The 26,662-nt window shown below is 44.2% G+C and overlaps 1 protein-coding gene across 2 annotated transcripts in view; it reads left to right on the top strand.

The window, feature by feature from the left end:
* Positions 1–26,662, top strand: part of LOC141085321 (sialic acid-binding Ig-like lectin 13) — an 80,668-nt gene that overhangs the window by 3,408 nt on the left and 50,598 nt on the right. The window contains exons 2-6 of one of the 2 annotated variants that reach the window (XM_073570601.1): positions 17,233–17,428; positions 18,437–18,808; positions 19,128–19,430; positions 23,052–23,072; positions 23,389–23,511. In XM_073570601.1, coding sequence (XP_073426702.1) covers positions 17,362–17,428; positions 18,437–18,808; positions 19,128–19,430; positions 23,052–23,072; positions 23,389–23,511 — 886 coding nt within the window. In that variant the 5' untranslated portion in view covers positions 17,233–17,361. Of the gene's footprint in view, positions 1–17,232; positions 17,429–18,436; positions 18,809–19,127; positions 19,431–23,051; positions 23,073–23,388; positions 23,518–26,662 lie in introns of both variants that reach the window. The other variant, XM_073570599.1, reaches the window with a different exon arrangement.

Here is a 26,662-nt window from a genome sequence, read left to right as displayed (position 1 = left end):
TCTGGGGTTTGTACGGGCCTTTCGGGGGTCTGTGCCGGCCTGCCGGGGGTCTGTGCCGACTGCCCGGGAATCTGTACCGGCCTGCCGGGGGGCTGTGCCGGCCTGCCGGTGGTCTGCGCAGGCTCCGGGGGTCTGTGCCGACTGCCCGGGGGTCTGTGCGGCCTGCCGGAGGGCTGTGCCGGCCTGCCGGTGGTCTGTGCAGGCTCCGGGGGTCTGTGCGGCCTGCCGGGGGGTCTGTACCGGCCTGCCGGGGGGCTGTGCCAGCCTGCCGGTGGTCTGTGCAGGCTCTGGGGGTCTGTGCGGCCTGCCGGGGGGCTGTGCTGGCCTGCCGGGGGGCTGTGCCGGCCTGCCGGTGGTCTGTGCAGGTTCCGGGGGTCTGTGCAGGCATCGTCCGATGGGACTACAAGTCCCATCGGGCGATGCCTGCTACCATGACAGTGATTGACACATTAGCCAATGATGGGACAGTAGTAGTCCCATCATCCGGCTAATGTGTTGAATGTAAAACAAAACAAAAAAAAAAATGTACATGCTACATACATGCTACATATATACTACATGTAACATACAGTGGGGCAAAAAAGTATTTAGTCAGTCAGCAATAGTGCAAGTTCCACCACTTAAAAAGATGAGAGGCGTCTGTAATTTACATCATAGGTAGACCTCAACTATGGGAGACAAACTGAGAAAAAAAAATCCAGAAAATCACATTGTCTGTTTTTTTTTTCATTTTATTTGCATATTATGGTGGAAAATAAGTATTTGGTCAGAAACAAAATTTCATCTCAATACTTTGTGATATATCCTTTGTTGGCAATGCCAGAGGTCAAACGTTTTCTGTAAGTCTTCACAAGGTTGCCACACACTGTTGTTGGTATGTTGGCCCATTCCTCCATGCAGATCTCCTCTAGAGCAGTGATGTTTTTGGCTTTTCGCTTGGCAACACGGACTTTCAACTCCCTCCAAAGGTTTTCTATAGGGTTGAGATCTGGAGACTGGCTAGGCCACTCCAGGGCCTTGAAATGCTTCTTACGAAGCCACTCCTTCATTGCCCTGGCGGTGTGCTTTGGATCATTGTCATGTTGAAAGACCCAGCCACGTTTCATCTTCAATGCCCTTGCTGATGGAAGGAGGTTTGCACTCAAAATCTCACGATACATGGCCCCATTCATTCTTTCATGTACCCAGATCAGTCGTCCTGGCCCCTTTGCAGAGAAACAGCCCCAAAACATGATGTTTCCACCACCATGCTTTACAGTAGGTATGGTGTTTGATGGATGCAACTCAGTATTCTTTTTCCTCCAAACACGACAAGTTGTGTTTCTACCAAACAGTTCCAGTTTGGTTTCATCAGACCATAGGACATTCTCCCAAAACTCCTCTGGATCATCCAAATGCTCTCTAGCATACTTCAGATGGGCCCGGACATGTACAGGCTTAAGCAGTGGGACACGTCTGGCACTGCAGGATCTGAGTCCATGGTGGCGTAGTGTGTTACTTATGGTAGGCCTTGTTACATTGGTCCCAGCTCTCTGCAGTTCATTCACTAGGTCCCCCCGCGTGGTTCTGGGATTTTTGCTCACCGTTCTTGTGGTCATTCTGACCCCACGGGGTGGGATTTTGCGTGGAGCACCAGATCGAGGGAGATTATCAGTGGTCTTGTATGTCTTCCATTTTCTAATTATTGCTCCCACAGTTGATTTCTTCACTCCAAGCTGGTTGGCTATTGCAGATTCAGTCTTCCCAGCCTGGTGCAGGGCTACAATTTTGTTTCTGGTGTCCTTTGACAGCTCTTTGGTCTTCACCATAGTGGAGTTTGGAGTCAGACTGTTTGAGGGTGTGCACAGGTGTCTTTTTATACTGATAACAAGTTTAAACAGGTGCCATTACTACAGGTAATGAGTGGAGGAAAGAGGAGACTCTTAAAGAAGCTACAGGTCTGTGAGAGCCAGAAATCTTGATTGCTTGTTTCTGACCAAATACTTATTTTCCACCATAATATGCAAATAAAATGAAAAAAAAACAGACAATGTGATTTTCTGGATTTTTTTTTCTCAGTTTGTCTCCCATAGTTGAGGTCTACCTATGATGTAAATTACAGACGCCTCTCATCTTTTTAAGTGGTGGAACTTGCACTATTGCTGACTGACTAAATACTTTTTTGCCCCACTGTACATGCTACATACTACATACATGCTACATACATACTACATACTACATACATAATACATACACTCACTGGCCACTTTATTAGGTACACCATGCTAGTAACGGGTTGGACCCCCTTTTGCCTTCAGAACTGCCTCAATTCTTCGTGGCAGAGATTCAACAAGGTGCTGGAAGCATTCCTCAGAGATTTTGGACCATATTGACATGATGGCATCACACAGTTGGCGCAGATTTGTCGGCTGCACATCCCTGATGCGAATCTCCCGTTCCACCACATCCCAAAGATGCTCTATTGGATTGAGATCTGGTGACTGAGGAGGCCATTTGAGTACAGTGAACTCATTGTCATGTTCAAGAAACCAATCTGAGATGATTCGAGCTTTATGACATGGCGCATTATCCTGCTGAAAGTAGCCATCAGATGCCTGTTCTTAGCTGAGAGGAGTGGTACCCAGTGTGGTCTTCTGCTGCTGTAGCCCATCTGCCTCAAAGTTCGACGCACTGTGCGTTCAGAGATGCTCTTCTGCCTACCTTGGTTGTAACGGGTGGCAATTTGAGTCACTGTTGCCTTTCTATCAGCTCGAACCAGTATGCCCATTCTCCTCTGACCTCTGGCATCAACAAGGCATTTCCGGCCACAGAACTGCCGCTCACTGGATTTTTTTTCTTTTTCGGACCATTCTCTGTAAACCCTAGAGATGGTTGTGCGTGAAAATCCCAGTAGATCAGCAGTTTCTGAAATACTCAGACCAGCCCTTCTGGCACCAACAATCTTGCCACGTTCAAAGGCACTCAAATCACCTTTCTTCCCCATACTGATGCTCGGTTTGAACTGCAGGAGATTGTCTTGACCATGTCTACATGCCTAAATGCACTGAGTTGCCGCCATGTGATTGGCTGATTAGAAATTAAGTCTTAACACACAGTTGGACAGGTGTACCTAATAAAGTGGCCAGTGAGTGTATATACTACATGCATGCAACATACATACAACATATATACTACATGCATGCAACAGGCATACTACATATATACTACATATATACTACATGTAGCATACATACTACATATATACTACATGCAACATACTTGCTACATACATGCTACATACTTGCTACATACATACTACATACATGCTACATACATACAACATATATACTACATGCATGCAACATGCATACTACATATATACTATATATACTACATGTAACATACATACTACATATATACTACATGCTACATACATGCAACATACACACTACATGCTACATACATGCAACATACTACATACATGCTACATACTACATGCATACTACATACATACTACATACATACACTACATGCATGCAACATGCATACTACATATATACCACATGCATGCAACATGCATACTACATATATACTGCATATATACTACATGCATGCAACATACATATATACTACATACAATACATACATATAGACATACAGTACATATAACAAAGAGTACATACCCACCGTCACTTGTCACTTTGATCCCCGAAGCCATTGTCGCCTGAGGAATAAATATCAAAATAAAAAAACACCAATATACTTACCCCGATCCGCAGAAGTCCACGAGGGTCCCACGTCGATTTTGCGTGGAGAACAGCAGCATCAGCTGATGCTACCATTCTCTACCAGCTCCAGGAATACAATGACAGAAGTTAGGTATCCTTCCGCACTGTATTCCTCCACCACTGTAAAAAAATAGTCCCTAGTCTCACTTTATGCCATTGCTGCGTGGGAATTTCTTCTTTGGCTTCGGGGATCAAAGTGTTCAAAGGGATCAAATACATGTTGCATGTATGTAGCATGTAGTGTGTATGTTGCATGTATGTAGCATGTAGTATATATGTAGTATGTATGTTACATGTAGTATATATAGTATATATGTAGTATGCATGTTGCATGCATGTAGTATATATGTTGTATGTATGTAGTATGTATGTAGCATGTATGTAGTATATATGTAGTATGTATGTTACATGTAGTATATATAGTATATATGTAGTATGCATGTTGCATGCATGTAGCATATATGTTGTATGTATGTTGCATGCATGTAGTATATATGTATTATGTATGTAGTATGTATGTAGCATGTAGTATGTATGTAGCATGTATGATGTAGTATGTAGCATGTATGTTGCATGTAGTATATATGTAGTATGCATGTTGCATGCATGTTGTATGTATGTTGCATGCATGTAGTATATATGTATTATGTATTATGTATTATGTATGTATGTAGCATGTATGTAGTATGTAGCATGTATGTTACATGTAGTATATATGTAGCATGTATGTAGCATGTAATTTTTTTTTTTTTTTTTTACATTCAACACATTAGCCGGATGATGGGACTACTACTGTCCCATCATTGGCTAATGTGTCAATCACTGTCATGGTAGCAGGCATCGCCCGATGGGACTTGTAGTCCCATCGGACGATGCCTGCACAGACCCCCGGAGCCTGCACAGACCACCGGCAGGCTGGCACAGCCCCCCGGCAGGCCGGCACAGACCCCCCGGCAGGCCGCACAGACCCCCGGAGCCTGCACAGACCACCGGCAGGCCGGCACAGCCACCCGGCAGGCCGCACAGACCCCCGGGCAGTTGGCACAGACCCCCGGAGCCTGCACAGACCCCCGGACAGTCGGCACAGACCACCGGCAGGCCGGCACAGCCCCCCGGCAGGCCGGTACAGACCCCTGGACAGTCGGCACAGACCCCCCGAAGGCCCGAACTGGTGGCGCATCATGATGCGCACAGACAGCGCATCATGATGACGTAATTTCGGCAGCCAATCAGAGCCACAACAGTGGCTCATTGCATTTTGGACTTCCGATTCTGGTATCCGATACGAAAAAAGTATCGGTACTCGGTATCGGAATTCCGATACGGCAAATATCGGCCGATACCCGATACTTGCGGTATCGGAAAGCTCAACACTACTGATGACACATAGGTTACCAGAAAACTGCCTCGCTTTTGTCCTCCTCTTCCTCGGACATGCCCAATTCTGCCCTTTGCAGCATCTGAATGTCCAGCCAACACATCAACATATGCCATTTTTTCAACCTCCCTAAGTGGGCTGCCCACCCACCCCCCAATGGCAGGGGTCTACACTTGGCGCACCTGGGCAAGTGCCGTTGCTCTGAACAGGTGGATGGACCCTGTGCCAGTACCGTCGACCACGTGTGTGCCCCCCCTGCTTGGTCATGGCCACAGCACTTGCAAGTTGCAATACTGACCTCTCCCTGCTCCACCTCTGTGTAGCCTGGGCAGATAAATCCTTCACAGGGGCGGCCACTAGAATTTTGTGCATTGATCGATGATGGTCAAGATGTAGCTATGGCCTGTCCTGCTGGCCTCTGCCTTCAGATTATCAATGGCTACCATTTGTAATGGATGTCAACTTACAAGCGGATGCAGTGGTGCTTTATGATCACCTTTCAGAGTTGTGATAGTCACAGACGTGTGACATTTCTGCCACCATTTTTCAAGGTCTCCTCTCATGCCAATCCAATAGAATCACCTACGGCCTGTGGCTTCTGTCTTTTGCACTACAAAATGACCAGACACATCATGATAGGCAGTGAGGACCATGTCTACATCTCTCCCTGTGATCACAATTTGATGGAGATGAGTAACGGTGATGTGATCCACGCTACTGCGATAAAGCAATCCTTTCTTCACAAAGAACCGTTTTCGCTTTCTCCACAGACACAGTAATTGAGGGTCTGCATCGCCTCTGCAACATCTACCGGGAGGTTTTGCCGCGATGAGTAATTCCCAAATTTCTGCTAACACTCGACTTTCCGTTTGTACTTTTATCCATGTAGTTTCCAGTAGCGGAGAATCTGGACTGGCTTACTGAGATTGAAATATATACAAAGATTTAAAAGTACCACAACACTGTATACTGTTGTATGCTTCAACCCTTTTTCTACTTTTTAAATTCTGGTGTAATACATAGTGAGCCTATGAGTGTCTGTGTCTGGCTACTGAAGTATATACGGAAATTTACAATTACCCCTTGTCTGGATACACCTGGTATGTGCTGATACAGTACCTTTGTTCAAAATTTTGTATTACGGTACCATCCATAGTGAGTCAGCGTGTGTGGTTTACGCCTTCTATATATACGGTGAATCGGAGATACCAATTTTTACCCTATACTCGATACCGCTTGTATCTTGTTATACAGTACCTATGTTCGACATTTAGTATTACGGTCAAATCGATACTGAGTAAGCATCTGAGAGTGACTAAGGGACTATGTATACAGAGATTTCAATTGTACCCTATAATATATATACTTGCTACCTTCTTATCCAGTACCTTTTTTACAACATTTTTTATTATGGTCAAACCCAGACTGAATGAGTGCCTGAGGGTGACTCCGGAAATATATACCGATATTTCAAATTTGGCCAACACTGTATACAGCTGTACGCTTCTGATACAGTAACCTTTTTAGCTATTTAGACTCTGGTGTAATCCATAATGAGCCTATGAACATCTGTCTGTTACTCCGGCAATATATTAGGAGCTTTAATATTACCCCAACACTGTATACAGCTGTACACTTGTGTTATATTACCCATTTACAGCTTTTTATATTCTTGTGTAATCCATACTGGGCCTGAGAGTGTTTGTGTCTGCCTCCTGAAATGTATACGTAGATGCAGAATGTTTACACTATACTATATATACCTTGCATCTGGTGATAATGCACCCTTTTTCAACTTTTTATTTTAAAGGGTAATCCATACTGAGCCTGTGAGCATCTGTGTATGACTCATGAAATATATATGGAGATTTACTGTTATCACTAGACTGTATAGAGCTGTAAGCTTCTGATACAGTACCATATATCTGCTGGTATTTTGGGTCCTTTTTCCAAAACATGAGGAAGTATGGTGGAAGAGGACGTGTATGTGGGCATGGGGGGCCAGCTGGTACTGATAGTGGTGGTGGTGGTGCATCTGCTGGTAGTGCCAAAAACACAATAGCAGCTAAGGCAGGAAGTGTTGAACCTGCGTCATGGTGTAGCTCTGGAAGGCCAGTAAGGCTCCGTTTTTTGGGAGTAGGTAGACTGCTTTTAAAGCCGGAGCATCAGGAACTGTTTTTGGCTTACATTGCTGAAACAGCCTCCAGCTCTATCGCCTCCTCTTCTGAAGTTTTAAAAAATGCAAGCACTGAGTCGTAAGTGCAGGCTTCTGGTCAGGAGCAACCCCTTTCCTTGTGTCCTTCACCCACACCAAAAGTGAAGGATGCAGCAGCACACACTTCAGATTACTCCATGGAGCTCTTTTCACATACCATGCCTGGGTTAATTAAAATGGGGCCCATCATACACTGGAGCATTCCAAATGGGGGACATCAGACACTGGAGCAGCATTTACGGGGCCAATTATACACTGGAGCATTAGAAATAGGGCCCATTATATATGGAGCATTGTTAGGGCCCATCATACACTGGAGTAACATCCATGAGGCCCATCATATACTGGAGCATTCCAGATTGGGGACATCAGATGCTGGAGCAGCATTGGCAATAGCAATAAAATATTGTTATAAGTGTCAGAAGCAAGGAAATACACTAAACAAAATTATATGCAATACTTGGTTTTGCTCCCATTTTTCATGAGCTGAAATGATAGGTCTAAGATAGGGATCAGCGAGCATAATCGTGGGTATTCGGTTCTTGGCAAGTAATGCAGTACTCACAGTACTCAGAACATAGCAAGTATTTCACTACTCGCCTCACACTACTCGGATCTCCCGCCCAGCAGTTGCCAATCACAGTAATGCCGCAGCCTTCTTGGCTGTGGGCAGCATTAATATGATTGGCTAGCCGCCCATCGTTATAGCCTATGAGTCACCATAGCCTGGCTCTAAGTCCTGCTGCCACCATTTTCTGCACATTGCATGCAGTACACAGCTAGTGTAGGGAGAGTGTGAGCAGCTGCTAGGGAGAGTTGTGTTTTTTTTTTTTGCAAATCATCCAGAAATCCTCTGTAAAACCCAAAAGCTCTTTTCAGAGCTGAAAGTATAAGGTCAGGTACTGAGTAGTGACAGTTTTCCCAGGTATTTTTGGGGTCTCATTTAACCCTGCAGGGCAGTTTTTCGTGCTGCTGTGGTGCTGCTGTGTTTACAGCAAATACGATGCACGCACGGTACTGCACAACTGACACGCAGCCAGCACCACTGCCTTGTGTGGTGACTTCAGTGCGTAATCTCGCCTTAAACATCAGGGCATTTTTTTTGTGGCAGCACTGCTGTCTTGTGTGGTTACTGGGTTGCGTAATCTCACCTTAAACATCAGGGCAATATTTTTGTGCTGTTAGTAAAACACAAAGCAGTATTAGGCTTTAATGCTACCTTCCACAAAGCACTAACTGCTCCTTGTTCCCCAATATCTGCATCTGAACATCTGCAATTATGGCAGAAAAATCCAAAATTCCTAAAAAGGCTGTTGTGAAGGGACAGGGACGTGGACGTGGGGTCGTTGGTGCTCCACAAGGCACAGAGTCTGGGAGACCGAAGAAGGTTGATGCATCTAGGTTCCTGGTGAAATTTCCCGGTCTGGAAGCCTGAAGAACAAGAGCAGATACTGTCTTGATAAGGACTCAACGAAATGTTCTAGCAGCACCTAATTGTCCATGACAAAAACAGTCTACTGTCCATACAGATAACGCTGGGTCATCCTATTCTCAAGCTGTTCCTAGTTCATCACCTGGTCAGGAGTCACAGGAAGCATTTGACTCCAACCTTGGTCACTCCGAGGATCTGTTTGATCCATTTCCTTTTGTTGCCTCTGGCCTCTCACCGCGTGACATTGAAGAAGAATGTGAGGAGGTATCTTCTGTTGATGATGCCAAATATTTGAAACCCCATGGCTAGAAGAAAGCCACTTTCATCCACGTGATATACCGGGTGAAGAGGTAGAGGCTGATGGTGATGACACATAATTGCCATCTGGCCAGTCGCCAATATCAACACGGAAGGAGGATGACATGAGGTGGTCGATGATGAGACCACCGATCCGACCTGGACCGTTGGCACGCATAGCCAGCACAGCAGCCCAAAGGATGAAGGTGGATATGTAGCACCAAAAAAGGCACCAAGGGCTACTGGTTTGAGCAGAGTGTGAACTGTGTCAACTGTTGCCAAGAGCAATCCCTCTGTGCCCCAAGTCAAGGCAAGGGTGCGTTCAGCCGCTGTCTGGAAATTTTTTTCCGATAGTCCTTCTGAACCAAATGTTGTCATCTGTAGCATCTGCCATAGGAAGCTGAGCAGAGGCCAGGGCAAAGTCAACAAAAGCACCACCAGTATGCAGAAACACATGGCAGCCAAGCACCCTAGTTGGTGGGCTGAACAACAGGGTACCGAATCAGTGTCAGCAACTGCGGGTCAAACCTGTTATGAATGGGTCACCGAGGAGAAGAAAGCAAAACAGCTAAGCCACAAAAAACCAAGGTGGCTGGTAACCATGCAGATTGCAGATCCCTGATCTTACCACACAACTAGCTGTAGCCGTGGAGCGTGCCTACGATGAACCTAGACACCTCGTCATGGCCGGAGGACTACATAAGCCTAAAGCAAGAAAAGGGAAACTAACTGCCCCAGATCAGACCCCAAAGGAATAGATAGCCCCCACACATGTATTGATGGTGAAACAAGATGAAGGCACAAACACAAGCAGGAGCATAGGCTGAGCAAACGATGGGGCCCAAACTAACTAGACAGGAAAGGAAAGGGAAGACACTGTCTGCAACCTGCAAAAAACCCTACAAAAATAATGTCCCACACTTCTGATAGCAAAATTAACCCTGAAGTCACTAGACTTCTCCCACTATATCAGCACTCTGAAATATTCTGAGACAGAGCAAAAAAAGACCGAACTAGTAAGGGACAAAAAGCCAATTGGCAAAAAACTGATAAATAAGAGTGGAAATTTAGCTCAGTCCCCAGCCGGGGCTGGCAGCCCACACAAAAAACTGGATAGACCAACAAAATCAAGTGTGAACATTAGCAGAAAAACTTAGCTTTAGATGACTGGAACAGAGCTGAAAACCAAGAGCTGACAAGCCAGAAGGAATCACCAGCAACTGAATAGGGCATCGGCTGTCTTAAATCCAATCTGAGAATCCTGAGATCCAATCATCATCCTCATTCTCAGGTGGCAGATCTCCACCGATCAAACCAGCCGCACCACCTCCCATCACCACCAGAGGGAGTCCAGAAGGGGAACTCACAACTGGTGAACCCGAGAATTAACTCACAACACAAACCACTGCCATGTCGCCTGTAATACGTCCTTTCCAATCTGCTGGGCAGGAAGCAGGTGATCATCATACCTCTTGCTCACAAGCTGCGATTGCACAGACACAGGCCACAACAAGCTCATCCACTTGTTTGTCCCAGGAAAGCGTCCAATTTTCCGAGCCCCAGATGTATGAAAGGAGGCGTAAATACCAAGTCACGCACCCACAAGCACAAATACTGAACGCGCGCAATGCCAAGTTGCTATCCGTGGAGATGTTGCCATTTAGGCTTGCGGGGACACAGTCTTTCTGTGATTTTTTTGGCTGTGGCTGCCCCATGATACTTGGTTCCCAGATGGCACTATTTTTCCCGGTGTGCCATCCCCGCGTTACACCAGCATGTCTTAAACAATCTAAAACGTGCTCTCACCAACGCTGTAACCGGGAAGGTCCATCTTACAACAGACACGAGGACAAGTACTTGTGGCCAGGGACGATACATCTCTGTCACGGCACACTGGCTCAACCTGGTGGACGGTGGGACAAAGTCTCAAACTGGACCATCAACACATATCCTACCCACTTCACGAATAGCGGGCCCAACCTCAATCAGGGTTTCCACCTCATCATATACGTCCAGTCTCCCCTCTTCCTCGTCCTCCTCCGCCTCATCATCCTATGCTGAATTACCCTCCACATCACTCCCAATTTGGGAGCTATGCAGCAGCGCATCGGCAAAGTGGCAAAATGCTCCGCTGAAGCTGATCTGCTTAGGTGAAACACCACACACTGCAGCAGAGCTGTGGCAAGGAATAAAACAGCAGACCGATCTGTAGCTCTCCCCACTGCAACTCCAACCTGGTCTGGTTGTCTGCGACAATGGGCGTAACCTGGTGGCGGCTCTAAAGCTCGGGAAGCTGGTACACGTGTCATGCATGGCTCATGTGCTGAATCTAGTGGTGCAGAAATTTCTAAAAACATACCCTGACATGCCGTACCTACTTGAGAAGGTGCGCCGTATTTGCACCCATTTCTGCCACTCCTCAACCACTGTTGCCAGTCTTGCAGCGCTTCAAAAACAATTTAATTTGCCAAACCACAGACTCATTTGCGACCTGATAACACAGTGGAACTCAACATAAAATATGTTGGCAAGGGTAAGTGAGCAGCAGAGGGTGCTTGCTGAATACCAGCTTAAACATGCCCATCACACTGAGACTCAGCCAAGACACATAACAACTGTCGAGTGGGTGTGGATTGCTGCTATTTGTGGTGTGCTTGATAACTTTGAGTACTGCACCAAGCTTGTGAGCGGTGATCAGGCTATTATCAGTGTAACCATCCCTATGCTATTGTGACACCCCAGAGTCCGGTTGTCACAGTGACATCGGCTCCCTCTAACAGGTGAAGTCATGCTTGGAGGCAGAAAGGGACCTCCATGCCAGGTAAAAGAGATTAAAAATCACAATTCTTACTGCAGGTCAGAAAAGGGAGATGCCTTATAAATTCTGGCCAGCAGAGGGGGTTGGTGAGTCAGCTAGAAATCAGCTGAGGGAGTTGTCATGGAAACAAAACAGCTGTGAGGAAAATGACAGTTAAAACGTGAGGACGTGAGGTAAAAAGGATCTTTCTGGAAGATCCTGTCAGATGAAGATAGACAGCTGATCTGTGAAGAGGAAAAGGACAAGAGCAGAGACTAAGAGACTCTAGGGAAGCTGAAATACTGCATATAGCAGACCCCTGAGTAAAGCGCTAATAAAGAGAAAAAGGACATCAGAGTCCTAGGCTGACAGGAACTGTAAGTCCTGATAGCTGAATCTGAAAGTACAGGGGATTGTAAATTCCTGTGCACATTAATCACCTGAGGGCACGGCAGTGGATAAGGAGCCCGGGGCCGACGGTGAAGAGAACGGTACCCGTGGAATAGGCTCATGCTGACAGCCGTACAGGTTAGTGAAACCATCACGAATAGAGGGTCGCAGCATAGTTATACACAGCGGAGACCAACACACAAAGCGCAGAAAGGAAGGTCCTAAATCCCCACCTGGCAAGGTGGATCCCCGAATGCCTCCAGGCGAGCCGGACTCATTCCATCACCTGTATGTGGTACTCCGGACTGCAACCTATTACCAGTAAAAGGTAAAGAAACTGCACCTCTCTGTGTCTTTCTCTCATTTATCTGCACCCCAACGTTTACAGCCACTTTTACTATTTATTTAACATCTTTGCCCTGGGACTACAGCCCTACCTGTGGAGGGCTACAACATCATAGATGCGCCCAACATCCATCCCAGAGAAGCAACACCGCAGCGCTGGTCACCTCTGACTAGAATACCACAGGTGGCGTCACGTATTTCACCATCTATAAACATTATCTTTATTTTTACCACAAAAATACCACACAACTTTCCCCTATTTTTTTACTGGATGCCTCTGGGCCACGGACCGGGTCGCCACTGCCGTGACACCGTCCCCCATGATAGTCGATGGGCCTGGTACCGAGTACCCCCAGGCCCCGTGGGGCACTCCACTATGTCTGCTGAAAAATGTTTGCAGAATCAAAAAATGGAACCTTTGCATGCCCAGCAGCTGGGTATGGAGCAAGATGTCACAATGGGTGATCCTACCCAGCCCAGGCAATATCATCAGGTAACATTGGGAGATGAAGATGATGATGAAAATGAGGAGGGAGAGGACTTCTTTTTTAGTGGTACCTTGGGGACACCTCATGCTACAGAGGTGAATTCTAACCCCAGCTTCATGTCTGTCCAGCATGGGTGGGCTGGAGAGGAGGAGGTGGAGGAGGAGAGTCAGTTTGAGGAGAGGATGGGTTTTGTTCCTCCTTCAGGGGTCACAGAACATTTGCCTCTTTGCAGCTTGGCACACATGGCACACTTCATATCTGACTGTCTGTGCCAAGACCCTGGCGTAATCCACATTTTCAATAGCAACCTATACTGGTTGGCCACCTTTCTAGACCCACGGTACAAGGACAAATTTCCTTTGGTACTGTTGCAGTCATCAAGGGGTTTCACAATGGAATCCTTCAAGAAGGCTGTTGTCAATCATTTGATGGCAAAAGCACCCCCAGACACCACTGCTAGCAGAGATACCAGAGCTGTGCAACAGCATGCATTAATGGGGAGAAATATGCTAAGCAGGTCCAAAAGAGGTGGTGGTAAAAGGTCCACAAACTGGGCCATCTTCAATAAACCGGCTCATCACCAAGGACTAGCTGGAACAGTAGCAATGTCAAGGAGGGAGAAATTGAACAAGATGGTCAACGACTATCTAAGTGACCTTACCTGTGTCCTTCCTGACGCTTCTGTACCATTTAATTACTGGGTATCCAAGCTGCATAGTTGGCCTGACCTCTCCTTCTGTGCCTTGCAGGTGCTGGCCTGCCCTGCTGCTGGTGTAATGTCAGAGCGTGTTTTCAGTGCCGCTGGGGCAATCATCACAGATACACGCACACGGTTGACTGCAGAGAATGCAGACAGGCTGACTCTGATAAAATTTAACAAGGACTGGATCGCAACAGTATTTAAGCCCTCCAGATGACAGTATCCCAACCTAAAGTCACCCAAAACGTTATTTTTTTTAAAATTGGTGATCACATCCATCCCTTCCCATACAAGCCCCTTTTCTTCCTCTTACTCATGTTTTCAAATCCTGCTTCTGACACATGTACCTCATGGTCAATAAGCTAAAAACAATGTTACGTTAATTAATATTTCCCATCGGAGGCACTTGTGATGAGAGTGAGACCCTACTTCCTTCATCAACCATGGTATCATGCCCCTTGGGCTAATTTTTGGAGACACTATGGCTATACCTGGACACTGGGCACTGCAACCTCTGCTAGTAGTCCTAGCATCATCATAATTGTTTGGCTCTTCAGACCTGTCTTGCTTCCTTCATCAACTATGATACAGCCCCTTGGGGTAATTTTTGGTTACACTATGGCTATACCTGGACACTGGGCACTGCGACCTCTATGCTAGTAGCCCTAGCTTCATCATAATTGATTGGCCTTTCAGACCTGCCTTGCTTCCTTCATCAACCATGATACAGACCCAAGGGCTAATGTTTTGAAGACAATATGTCTATGCCTACACATTGGGTAGTGGCACAACAAGGACAGTAGTCCAAGCTTTAAAATTGTGAATCCCTTGTGATGATGATGATGGGTGGCTTCTTCCTGCGTTAACCATCACACAGACCCTAGGGCAGATTGCTCTCCTTACACCACTTACACTGTCAGAAGATTGCCTCCATCATCACTCGCTCTTACGGCACTTCTGGTATATCAATGGCACTGAGTACGTGGCAAACAAGTCCTGCTCTGCCAGCAAAAAACCACAGGACTTCAAATAGTGTTTGTACATTCTAGTGAAGCAGAAGTGTAAAACCACTTGTGCAGTACCTTACCAGGTGCCCCCATGTTAAATACATTTGTTTACAGCATACATTTTTTTAACATTTACACATTTTTTAGCCTTTTCCTCAGCCCCCAGACTGCTTTGTAGGATCCAGCAGACAATTACTTACATTTTCCATTGACTATGATTGGACTCGCTAATCGTACCGAATACCCGAGTATTACGGTATACTCTGTACGAGTATAGCGAGTTTGAATACTTCACTACTCGCTCATCCCTAGTCTAAGAGTTTTTCTATGGACACAAAATCCCCTTTTCTATCAAATATTGTTCATGTATATGTCTAAATCTGTGTTCGTGAGATCTTCTCCATTGCTGAGATAATTTATCCACCTCATAGGTGTGGTATATTAAGACCCTTATAAGACAGATTGACTATTGTAGAGGTGTGCCTTAGGCTAGTAGCCACAATAAATGGGCTCTTTAGACTGTGTAGTTTTACAGTATTGGGGCATCCTGGGGTGGGGGTCAGAAAACCATTAAGTATCTGGTGTGACCTCCATTTGCCTTCACAATTCAGCTTGCAGAAATTGGGTACAGAACCTCACAACATGGGGCTGTGCATTATCATGCTATAACAGGAGGTGATGGTCATTAATGAATGGCACAATAATGGGCCTCAGGATCTCGTCATGATATCTTGGTGCATTCAAAATGGCATCATGTTCCTAGAAGGTGAGAACATCCCAATTCTTTCATGGTCGGTGTGGACACATCGGGTTAGAGGGTGCTCTTGTCTGCTGACATGACTGTCTTTAGAAAGACCGCATTGATGGTCTCAACCTGTATTCTCCAAATGTCATTGAGGGTTCAGTGAGAGTGAGTGGAGCACATCTGTATTCCTTCTGTTGGTGCCATGGTTCCCTGGCTGCTGTTCTGTAGAGTCTCTGGAAACAGAGGCAGATCCCCCTTTTATAGTTCAAACCACAGTGATTTGTCTTAAAGGGAATCTGTCACCCCATTTTTGGCCTATAAGATGCGGCCACAGCCATCAGGGGCTTATCTACAGCATTCTGTAATGCTGTAGATAAGACCCCGATGTAACCTGAAAGATAAGAAAAACAAGTTAGATTATACTTACTGGGGGGGGGGAGGGGGGTGCGGTGGATGTCACGGTCCAGTCCGGCGCCTCCCATCTTCATGCGATGACGTCCCCCTACTTACTTCTGCCGCGGCTCCTGCACAGTCGTACTTTCTCTGCCTTGTTGAGGGCAGAGTAAAGTTTTGCAGTGCGCAGGCACCGGGAAAAGTCAGAGAGGTCCGGCGCCTGCGCACTGCAGTACTTAACTCTGCCTTCAACAGGGCAGAGAAAGTATGCCTGCACAGGAGTTGCAGCAGAAGTAAGAAGGAGGACGTCATCTCTAGAAGATGGGAGGCACCCGACCGGACCACGACACCCATCGGACAGGACCGGACACCTGGGTGAGAATAACTCAGTTTTCTTATCCTTCAGGTTACATCGGGGGCTTATCTACAGCATTACAGAATGCTGTAGATAAATCTCTGATGGTGGTGGCCGCAGCTTATAGGCCAAAAATGGGGTGGCAGCTTCCCTTTAATGAAGAAGTTTAGTTTGATACTTTGAAACGCGTAAACCAATAAACCACAATCATGGATGCCTGTTTCCTCATCATCTTTTCAATGGCAGTACAATTTTAACCCATCTTTTTTCCAGTATTTCATGTTTGCCACTACTTTGGATCATTCTGCTTGACTGTTATATGTTGAGTTTCCTAAGAAATCAAGCTTTTCTATACAAATAGACTGCCACATCTTTGCACTGTGCTTCCTGACCAACCCAGCTCAACTACACCACGGCACTGAATCTTCAGATCTATTCGGCGCTACTACATCAATGAAATCTCAAACATCACTGTTCAGTGCTTCTCAGGGCTGATATTTTCTGCTCTACTAGATTGCCAAGTTTACTCTGCCATGCCATTATTTTGACCTGCTTCATGAATCTTCCTTCATTGAGTAATAGGCTTACTAGTAGACTACTACTATTTTCCTATGGTTGCTGTTTAGTGTAATTAGCATCCATTGATCCCTCCTGTATGCTGCACCAACATCATATTTCCGTGTTACACAATAACCTATTATCTGGACCAAGGCCTTCCAGATTCTACTTCACCAGGTGAGACATAACACATTGTGATTTTTTCTGCTGGGAACTATTTTTTAGTCTGTCGTTGTATAAGTTTGGTCTTTTCTCTGATTTTAATCAAATTTCACATTTCCTATGATTTGTTTATCAAATATGTCATTATAATGCTTTAACTGTGCAATATAAGAAACTTAAGTCCTTACATGATCTGTGAAAAGTTAAAGGTGGACACATACAATGAAGAAATCCAGGAAAAGGAAATAGGAGAAGTTGATGAAGACTTTCAGAAATGTTATTTTCAAAAGAGACAACGCCTTCACGAAACAAGAATTAATCTCCGCATCAAGATGATGCAGAAAAGCGGCTTTGAATTTTGGGTCAGTCTTTCCATTGTCTTTGCTCTACTCTTGAAAAGTAAGTTTTTTCTTATATTTTACAAAATCCTACCTTTAAAGCGTGGGAGCAGAAGTTATGTTGTCCTTCTTTGTGATCAATAAGGAAATGGTCTTATCTGATCTAATCCTGGAGATGTCAGTGGTGTAGAGGTGAGAAGAGGCTGCTCACTATCACGAGGGCGTCAAGTCCACTGGGAGATCTGGGGTTAGAAGATCACTATGCATTGTGAATCACAGATCTTCCATTTAGCCTGTGTGTTTGTGTCGCATATTAAATGGATTTGGTTTCTTTTGGTGCTGAAGAGGTTAGCGACCCTTTCTATGCAGGTCAGAAACTTGCTGCTCCATTTTTCGACTGCTTCTGATCTGGTCATTACCTCTCCCTACAAAACCTGGTCAGACCCTCTCTGTCTTGCCAGTGAAAGCTTTGCTTCCTAACTCCCTGGAGGAGGATATTTAGGGTCCCAGTTCCAGGGACAGTTTGAGGCCCCCCTTTCTTACCGAAGAGCATCACATCTTGACACTCACACTGCTGTCCACCCTATCTGATCTAATAATGGTGATACCAGAGGTGCTGCGGTAAGAAATATCTACTCACACTGCTGTCACCCTGTCCATCTAATCTTATACTGTAGATACCAGTAATGATGAAGAAGAGGCTGCTCACACTGCTGGCAATACTGTATTTCCAAATGCTGAGAGGTAGCTCTGACCTGGATATTTGTGATTCAGGTTATCTCCAGGCAAATAGTCCATGAAAATAAAGCTGGGTACTCCATAAAATTGATAACTTTATTCAAATTCCATTAAAAGGCTATCATAGAAAGGAAAGGCAGAAGTAAACATTGACAAGTTTCGACTAAACAGTCTTAATCATTGCGATTAAGACTGTTTAGTCAAAGCGCATCAACCTTTACTTCTATTTTTGAAAATATTCCAGTGAATATGGAAGTTTTTGAAACAACTTTCATTTGAAAATATTGAAAAGTATTTTTCAACATGATGTCACTCATTCATCTTTCAACAGGTTTCACGTGTCAGGATGTTCCTGGTTACTCCATTGAAGTTAAATCTACTGTCAATGTCCAAGAGGGCCTCTGTGTCACCATTCCTTGCAAATTTAATGCTAGCTCTAAAAATGTGTTCAAGAATTCCGGGGGCTCATGGCTCAAAAATCCTGTACTACCAGCTACATTTGTAGCCACTAATGTAAAGTCAAGACATGTCATTAAAGAAAACTTTCATCTTACAGGAAATCCTGATAACGGAGATTGCACATTGACTATAAATAGCGCCAAGAAAGAAGACATTGGGACCTATTACTTTAGACATGAAGACAGTAAAAATTGGACTCTAAGTTATAGTTTTCAGAACCCAGTTGTCAGAGTGAATGTAATTGGTACGTAGATTTATAAAGTTTATTAATACTCCGAAAACCAATAATGTCTAAACATGCCGGGAACTGAAAAAACTTTTCACAACTTGTTATCAATGGTCTTTCACAAAACACTTTTAAAATATTCGAATTGGGTTATTGCAACAACATTTATTGGGTACGTATACGTCAAGATGGGGATGAGTCTTGGCTGCAGTGGCTTGTTAGCTGGCGCAATAGTGCACACATCGTACCTGGCTCATGGTAAGATACATATGACCTTGCTTTGATGCTTCTTACTCTTTTTAATAAGATTTTATGGTTTTTGATAATTATTTTCTAGAGTTATCAGATAAACCAGAAATATCTCTTGTGGGAAGGATTGTTGCAGGTGAGGAGGTAACACTGAATTGTACAAGTCCTGGAAGATGTTCTGGGAAGGCTCCACTTATCACATGGGAAGGAAACATTGAAAAATATGGAACAACACAGACATACATAGAAAAAAATGATGATGGCACAATGACGTATTACGCCAGCCTCACGTTTATTCCATGGATTGAGGATGATCAGTCTTTAGTTACCTGTATGGTGACATTTGGAAGTAATGTGACCACCAGTAGTAACATCACTTTGAATGTCACAGGTAAGTTTTATAACTTTTTTCCAACTGTTGTGATATCAATGTTTATTATACAGATGACAAATTTGTATCCAAATTGGAAAGTGCTTTTACAATAGGTAGAAATACAACTTTCAATAGTGGAGTGAAAAAATATCCCTCCAATGGTATCTCTATGTAACAATTATGAAGACACTATGGAATCTGATTGCATAGGATAAGAACGAATCTGAGACTGAAATTGTGACAAAATAAACTGTATTAGTAAGCAAGGTGTACAACATAAGCTAACAGAGATTATCCTGAGTTTACAGTGAAGTGAAAACAGCACAAAACGAAAATGTCCAGCAACAACATTAAATGAAGCCGAGTGCGACTGGCACTTATCCATAATGAAAATGTCCAGCAACTTTCATGGCAGTCCAGAAATATGCAAGTGGTGTTCAGCAATGAGGTGGATTTCCAGTGTACTGCTTTAGGTTTGAAAAAGTCCACAAAGTCCAGCACTGCAACCCGCACAGACACAGTTCAAGAATTAGTACAATGATAATAATGTCAAAGGTTCTTACGGACACAGCAGTTCCAGAAATGTAAAACTTCTCACATCTGAACAAAGGTAACCAACGTTAGGATCAGGAAGCAGCACAGAGGACTTGAGGCAGCTGGAAGTGAAGAGGCACAGAGTAAGGAGCAGCAGTAGGAACTCCAGAAGCAAGCCAGGAGGAAGCTCAGGAGCCAGCAGCACACAAAATACACAGGCAAGGAGTGTTTCCCAACCCGGACTTTAATAACTGGACAGACAGGAAGTTCAAGGGCAGTACCAGACTACATCTTGGACAAGGACAAATCAGGCTCCATGTAACATCCGGAATCCTTACACTCTACTTTAGATGAATTTATTAGTTTACTAGATTCATACAGAATAAGTCTACATGTACAACTATTTTTTATTGCTCCAATGTGCTAAAAAAAAAGAAGTCACTTAGCTCACACAGTAAGCTTGATATTAAAAATTCCTCCAAGAGCAGTGAGATTATGGAACTCTCTGCCATATGATGTTGTAATGATTGATTCCCTACTAAAATTTAAGAAGGGTCTGGATGCCTTCCTTGAAAAGTATAATATAACAGGGTATGTACACTAGTTTCCTTAATATTGCATTGATCCAGGGAGCTTGTCTGATTGCCGTATGTGGAGACGGGAAGGATTTTTTTTCCCCAATGTGAAGCTTACTGTTTGCCACATGGGTTTTTTTTGCCTTCCTCTGGATCAACATGTTAGGGCAAGTTAGGATAGGATATGGGTTGAACTAGATGGACTTATAGTCTCCCTTCAACCTTAATAACTATGTTACTATGTTACTAATTACATGTATAAAGCTCTACTGCATACCTATAAGCCTTCTTTCACATAAGAAAGTCGGCACTTCATTCTCCTCAGTTTATTACTTTATTAGAGATTGATGTGTGCAAATGACATACAGTACAGTCTTTAAAGTGACTGACGCGTTTTGGAATATGAGTCCTTTGTTACAGAACATGACTGAGGAATCGTATCTCGAAACGCGTCAGTTACTTTAAGGACAGTGCTCTATGTCATTTGCAGTTATCGATCTCTAATAAAGTAATAAATCGAGAAGAATGAAGTGACTACTTTCTTCTGTGAATTTAACTTTTCGCCTGCTCAGACTGCTGTACACCCAGGATTCAATTGATGCAGGTAAGGTGAGCAATTATTGTTTGTGCTGTTTATGTCTTCATGGTTGGAAGCTATTAGCAAACACTGTAGGAAAGAAAAATAAGTAAAACAAATAACACAAAGGAAAGCAGTTGACTATTAAAGAAAGTTTCACGGTACTGTTGCAGGATATCCTGGAGCAAAGGGCTTATTCCCGAACCCTCAAGCTAGGGAGTATCCTAGTCTATCCCTGTCTCCCGGATTACCCCAGAAGGTAGAGACCCCAGGGTCACATGCCATGCTATGGGAAGAGAGACAGGGATAAATGAAAACTGCAATCATACAAAATACACTCACCAAACAACAGAGTGGTACACAGGTGAGGGTAAAGTAGGCAAAACTAAATAGTAGGTGAGGATGAACACGCAAACAAATTCCATGCAGAAGTCTCCATAACAACTCTCCAACTATCAATTCCAACAGTCAAATAACTAATCCAACTGCAAACCAGGCAGAATGAACTATCACTGGCAATTTTCCAATGCCAGTGGCAAGAATATATATCAAAGGGAAGTGTCTAACATGGAACAACAGAGGCAATCCAGGATGGAGAGCTCGAGGAGAGCAACTAAACAGATTAACCCTAGCAATATCAGAGCAAAGAAAACCTGCACTGTTTAGTAGCATGTTGAAACAGTTCTAACCAGTTCAGTCCCAGACAGAAAGGGAGTGAAAGAAGGTGAATAGATAGAAGAAAAGAAGATGAACAGGAAGGGAATCAGATTAATGGAAAAAGGGAGAAGGGAAGTGAAGAGAACGGTACAGAAAAGAGGTGAAAAGAATGCAAAATAATGATGAAGGAAATGTAAAGAAGAAGTATGGAAAGCAAAAAAAGATGGAAGAAAAAAAGAACAGAAAGAAAAAAGATGAATGAGAATGAAACATGGTGAAATAAAGAGAAAAAAATAAAAGTAAAAATAGACCAAGGGAAAGTGAAGAGGTGAATGGAAAGGAAAGCTATTGAAGCAAAAGAAGAAGAGGTGAAGGAAAAAAAAGATTAAGAGAAAGTGTTGCTGGCAATAAAAAAGAGGTGGAGGAAATGGAAAAATGTGTAGAGAGAGGAAAAGGGTTTGGGAAAAAGAAAAGGGAAAGGAATAGGGACAAAGGACAGACAAGAAATGAAGCAAAATATTTTCTAGAAAAATGGAAGAGGATGAAAAGAATGTAATGCACAAAGAAAATGGAGAATAAATGAAACCAAAAAATGTAGTTTCTAAAAGAAAAAATAGAAAATAATTTAGAGCCAAAAAAAGCAGATAACTGATAAGAAAGAGGAGAATAGGAAAAGAAACAAAATGGAAAGGGTATAAAAGTAAAGGAGAAGGAAATAAAAAAGGATCAGTGACAGGAAAGTAGAGGAATGAAAAAATAAGATGGAAAAAGGAAAGAGAATAAATGGAAACTACCGGTAACAACAATAGATTAAAAACACATGAGACGTGCACAATAATGAACAGGTCAGTAAGAAACTATTCACACCACCCAAAGACGAAGACAGAGAAAAAACACACAGTATGACGAACGTGCATGAATACTCTGTTGTAAAATAAATGTAACAGTAAGCAGCAAGTGCTGGTAAAAGATGATAAACACAGGGTGTTTAGTTGATACGTTTTTTGCAAAAAATGTATACTAAGCCACTCCACCACGTCACGGTAACCCTTCACGGAGCAGTCCTATTTAATGTATTAAAACCTGATCATGTGAACAATACCTACATGAGCAGTAACAACAATACAATAAAATCCTTGTAATCTGCAGGTATCGTCCAGCATTTTTTCTGCTTCTTTGAGTAAAGTGTTTTCTTGTCCAGATAAAAATAAATTTCTGCAATTAGTAGAAAGAGTAAACTCAGTGCTTTTGTAAAACATATTTATAATTATTTTGCTTTTTTTCCTGCTTCTCCAGGTCAGACGATTTCTTGCCCAGGTAAATATACTTTGTGTGATATTTGTCTTTTCTATCATCATTGTCCTCAGCCACTGTAATTAATATATTAGTAAGTTTATATTACATTGTTAATTCAGCCATAAAGAACTGGTCCATTTTGTACTGCTTAATGAATTTCATGAAATGGGACTCAATTATTCTCTTTATGATCCCCCATGAATTTCTATTACATCCACCACCCCTTTATACTCTACGTTAGGTATGACACAAGTTCTCTGTTCTGTTTGGACTATTCCTCTAATCAACCAATGGTTCACTGATATTTTACGTTCTAATTTTCCACTATTTTTTACAGTTTGCAGACCTATGGATTCTTTCCTTATCACTGGGATGGTTGTCGGCAACATTGTCATCCTGATCCTCATGATTTTGGGGTCATATTGCTTTCTCAAGAAACATGCAGAGAAAAAACAATTAGGTAACAGTAAGTAGTCACAGAACTTTTTTATTTGATTTTAATACAATTGACACATTGAATCAATATTAAAAGATTTTTTAACTTTTAAAATAATGGACGTCAAAAACTTCTAGTAATGTAAAATAACAAAGACAGATAATACTTCTCTGTTTTCAGTGTTTTGGCTGGAGCAGTCATGTCACATCAACTAATTATGTAAGGGAGGGACAGGACTGTAGTCGTGACCTGAATAACCACAATATCCATGTCCAGTCCTTCCCCTACAGAAAAATGTACGCTTGTCCCCAGCATACCTGTATCTCCAGATTCAGCTTCCTCTGGGCACTTCCCAGGTGATGACGGCCCCTCTTTCAGGTGACCCCCAGCAATGGAGACACAGTCCACGTTAACTTTAACACTTTCTTTACTGAGTACTTCACACGTTACATCCACAGTTGGTACATTGTGACATTCGATGGTTTCCTCATCTATCCCTCTCTGGCTGTCGCTTCTGTGCCTCCCAGTTCCTTCCTGGCCTGACCTCGCCTTATGACAATTCCTTCTACCTGATTAACCCCAGACTCGAAATCAGCAGTCACCAGGTTTAGTTGCCTCTGGTAAAGCAACCGACCTGTCTGTACCGATCTCGTCAAAGTTCCAAATTCCTTCATATCAGCTGTCCAACCGACTCCTGCCCTAAAAGCATCGGCCCAGGCGTTAAGTCGCCATATTTTTACTTTACTTTCCTGCACTGGCCCACTGCTATGACACACAGTGGCCTTTGGTAACATGGGCTGCAGCGCTTGAATTTTGGATGAGTACGGAAATCTTGGCCTACAGTGAAGGGGCTCAAGAGGTGGTAAACTCAACAATGGAAAGAAAAGGACAGAATGGCAAGGAGTTGGACCACATCCAGGTCGGAGCTCACTGTGTGTCATAAGGTCTCGTTGTCATTGCAATCTTATGATGCGCAGTGAGGTTTTGACGTGTACGGAAATATTGGCCTACAGTCAAGCAGTCTGAGGTGTGACACGCCCAACAGTGGAAAGAAGAGGACCAGTTGGCAAGCAGTTGGGCCACATCCAGGCTGGACAGTTCATTGTGATAGATCAGGTCTCATCTTCAATGCAACCTTATGATGGCAGGGTGTTCTGGATGTGTACGGAAATCTTGCCCTACAGTGAAGAAGCCCGAGATGTGAAGTGCCCAACAATGGAAAGAAGACGACCAGATGGCAAGCATTTGGATTACATCCAGACCGGAGCGCACTGTGAGTGATAAGTTCTCGTCTTCAATGCAACCTTAAGATGAGCAGTAAGTTCTAGATGTGTACGGAAGTCCTGGCCTACAGTGAAGAGGCTGGAGAGGTGAGTATTGGTTAAACGAAAACATACTGTATGCAGTAGTAAAAATAATAAAGTTCTTTTTTTTAAACAATAACTTTAAAAAAAAAATTGTATAACAGAAAAAACTTGTTAAGACAATTATATCAATACTAGCTGAAGAGCCCGGCGTAGCCCAGGCATAGTACCTAACTGTGGGTCCCGCTGTCTTCCATAACATCCCCGCTCTCCACCCGCCGTCCCATTCTATCCCTCCGCAGCCGCGCTCTACATCCATGTCCCGGTGTCACTCCACAGCCCCGCTCTCTTCTTCCACATCCCCGGTCTCTTCGTCCACAGCCCTGATCTCCCGCTCTCTCCCTCCACAGCCCCATTCTCTTCCTTCACAGCCCTGCTCTCCCCGTCCACAGCCCCGCTCTCCCGCTCTCTCCCTCTACAGCAGGGTCTCAAACTCGGCAGAGTAAATGGGCCGCACATAAAAAAATTTGAGCTGGGGGGCCGCAATCTTTTCAAACTTAATACACCCCATACACGCGCGGCTCCACACACCTCGTACACACGCGGCTCCGTACACCTCGTACACACAGGGCTCTGCTCCGTACACCTCATACACACAGGGCTCCGCTCCATACACCTCGTGCACACAGGGCTCCACTCCATACACCTAGAACACACAGGGCTCTGCTCCATCCACCATATAAACCCCTCCTGACCCCATGCATAAACTTACCTTCATCCAGTACCATGACAACAAGTGTTGAGCGATACCATCCGATATCGTGAAATATCGGATCGGATTGGATCGGACCGATACCCAAAAAGTATCGGATATCGCCGATTCCGATACCGGAAACCAATGCAAGTCAATGGGACAGAAATATCGGAATTAAAAAAAACCCTTTCTTTCCTTGTAGGTTAATTCTACATGAAGAAAAACAACTAATAATAATGTAGAATGTATTGGAGGAGGTGGAGGAAACATTAAAGGCATAGAGTTTTAGCACAATCAAAAGGAATAGTAGGATTAGGCTGAGATCTAATTGGAGCAAGTTTTATATCTGATGTAGTTTGAATGTGGAGGCAGCAGGAAACTTTGCCAGACACACAGCAGGGGAGCAGCTGGCGTCACTGAACCCCACTAACACTGGAGCATGTGTTTTTCTCTGTGCAGACGGCACTTCTGAGCAGAAACTGGCAGTGTTGGAGCCCAGGGTCAATCATGGAGTAGGCTGAGGCCGACTTGGAGCAAGTTTTATATCTGATGTAGTTTGAATGTGGAGGCAGCAGGAAACTTTGCCGGACAGACAGCAGGGGAGCAGCTGGCGTTACTGAACCCCACTAACACAGGAGCTAGTGTTTTTCTCTGTGCAGACGGCACTTCTGAGCAACAACTGGAGGTGTTGGAGCCCAGAGTCATTCATGGAGTAGGCTAAGGCCGAATTGGTGCAAGTTTAATATCTGATGTTGGGATGAATGTGGAGGCAGCAGGAGACTTTGCCGGACACAAAACAGGGGAGCAGCTGGCGTTACTGAACCCCACTAACACTGGAGTGTGTGTTTTTCTCTGTGCAGACGGCACTTCTGAGCAGCAACTGGCAGTGTTGAAGCCCAGGGTCAATCATGGAGTAGGCTGAGGTCGACTTGGAGCAAGTTTTATATCTGATGTAGTTTGAATGTGGAGGCAGCAGGAGACTTTGCCAGACACACAGCAGGGGAGCAGCTGGCGTTACTGAACCCCACTAACACTGGAGCATGTGTTTTTCTCTGTGCAGACAGCACTTCTGAGCAGCAACTGGCAGTGTTGGAGCCCAGGATCAATCATGGAGTAG

This window comes from Dendrobates tinctorius, unplaced genomic scaffold (assembly GCF_039654945.1).
Source record: "Dendrobates tinctorius isolate UK_male_01 unplaced genomic scaffold, ASM3965494v1 ptg000028l, whole genome shotgun sequence".
NCBI lineage: Eukaryota > Metazoa > Chordata > Amphibia > Anura > Dendrobatidae > Dendrobates > Dendrobates tinctorius.
The sequence above is the reverse complement of the archived record's forward strand: the minus strand, read 5'-3'. Positions and strand labels throughout refer to the sequence as shown.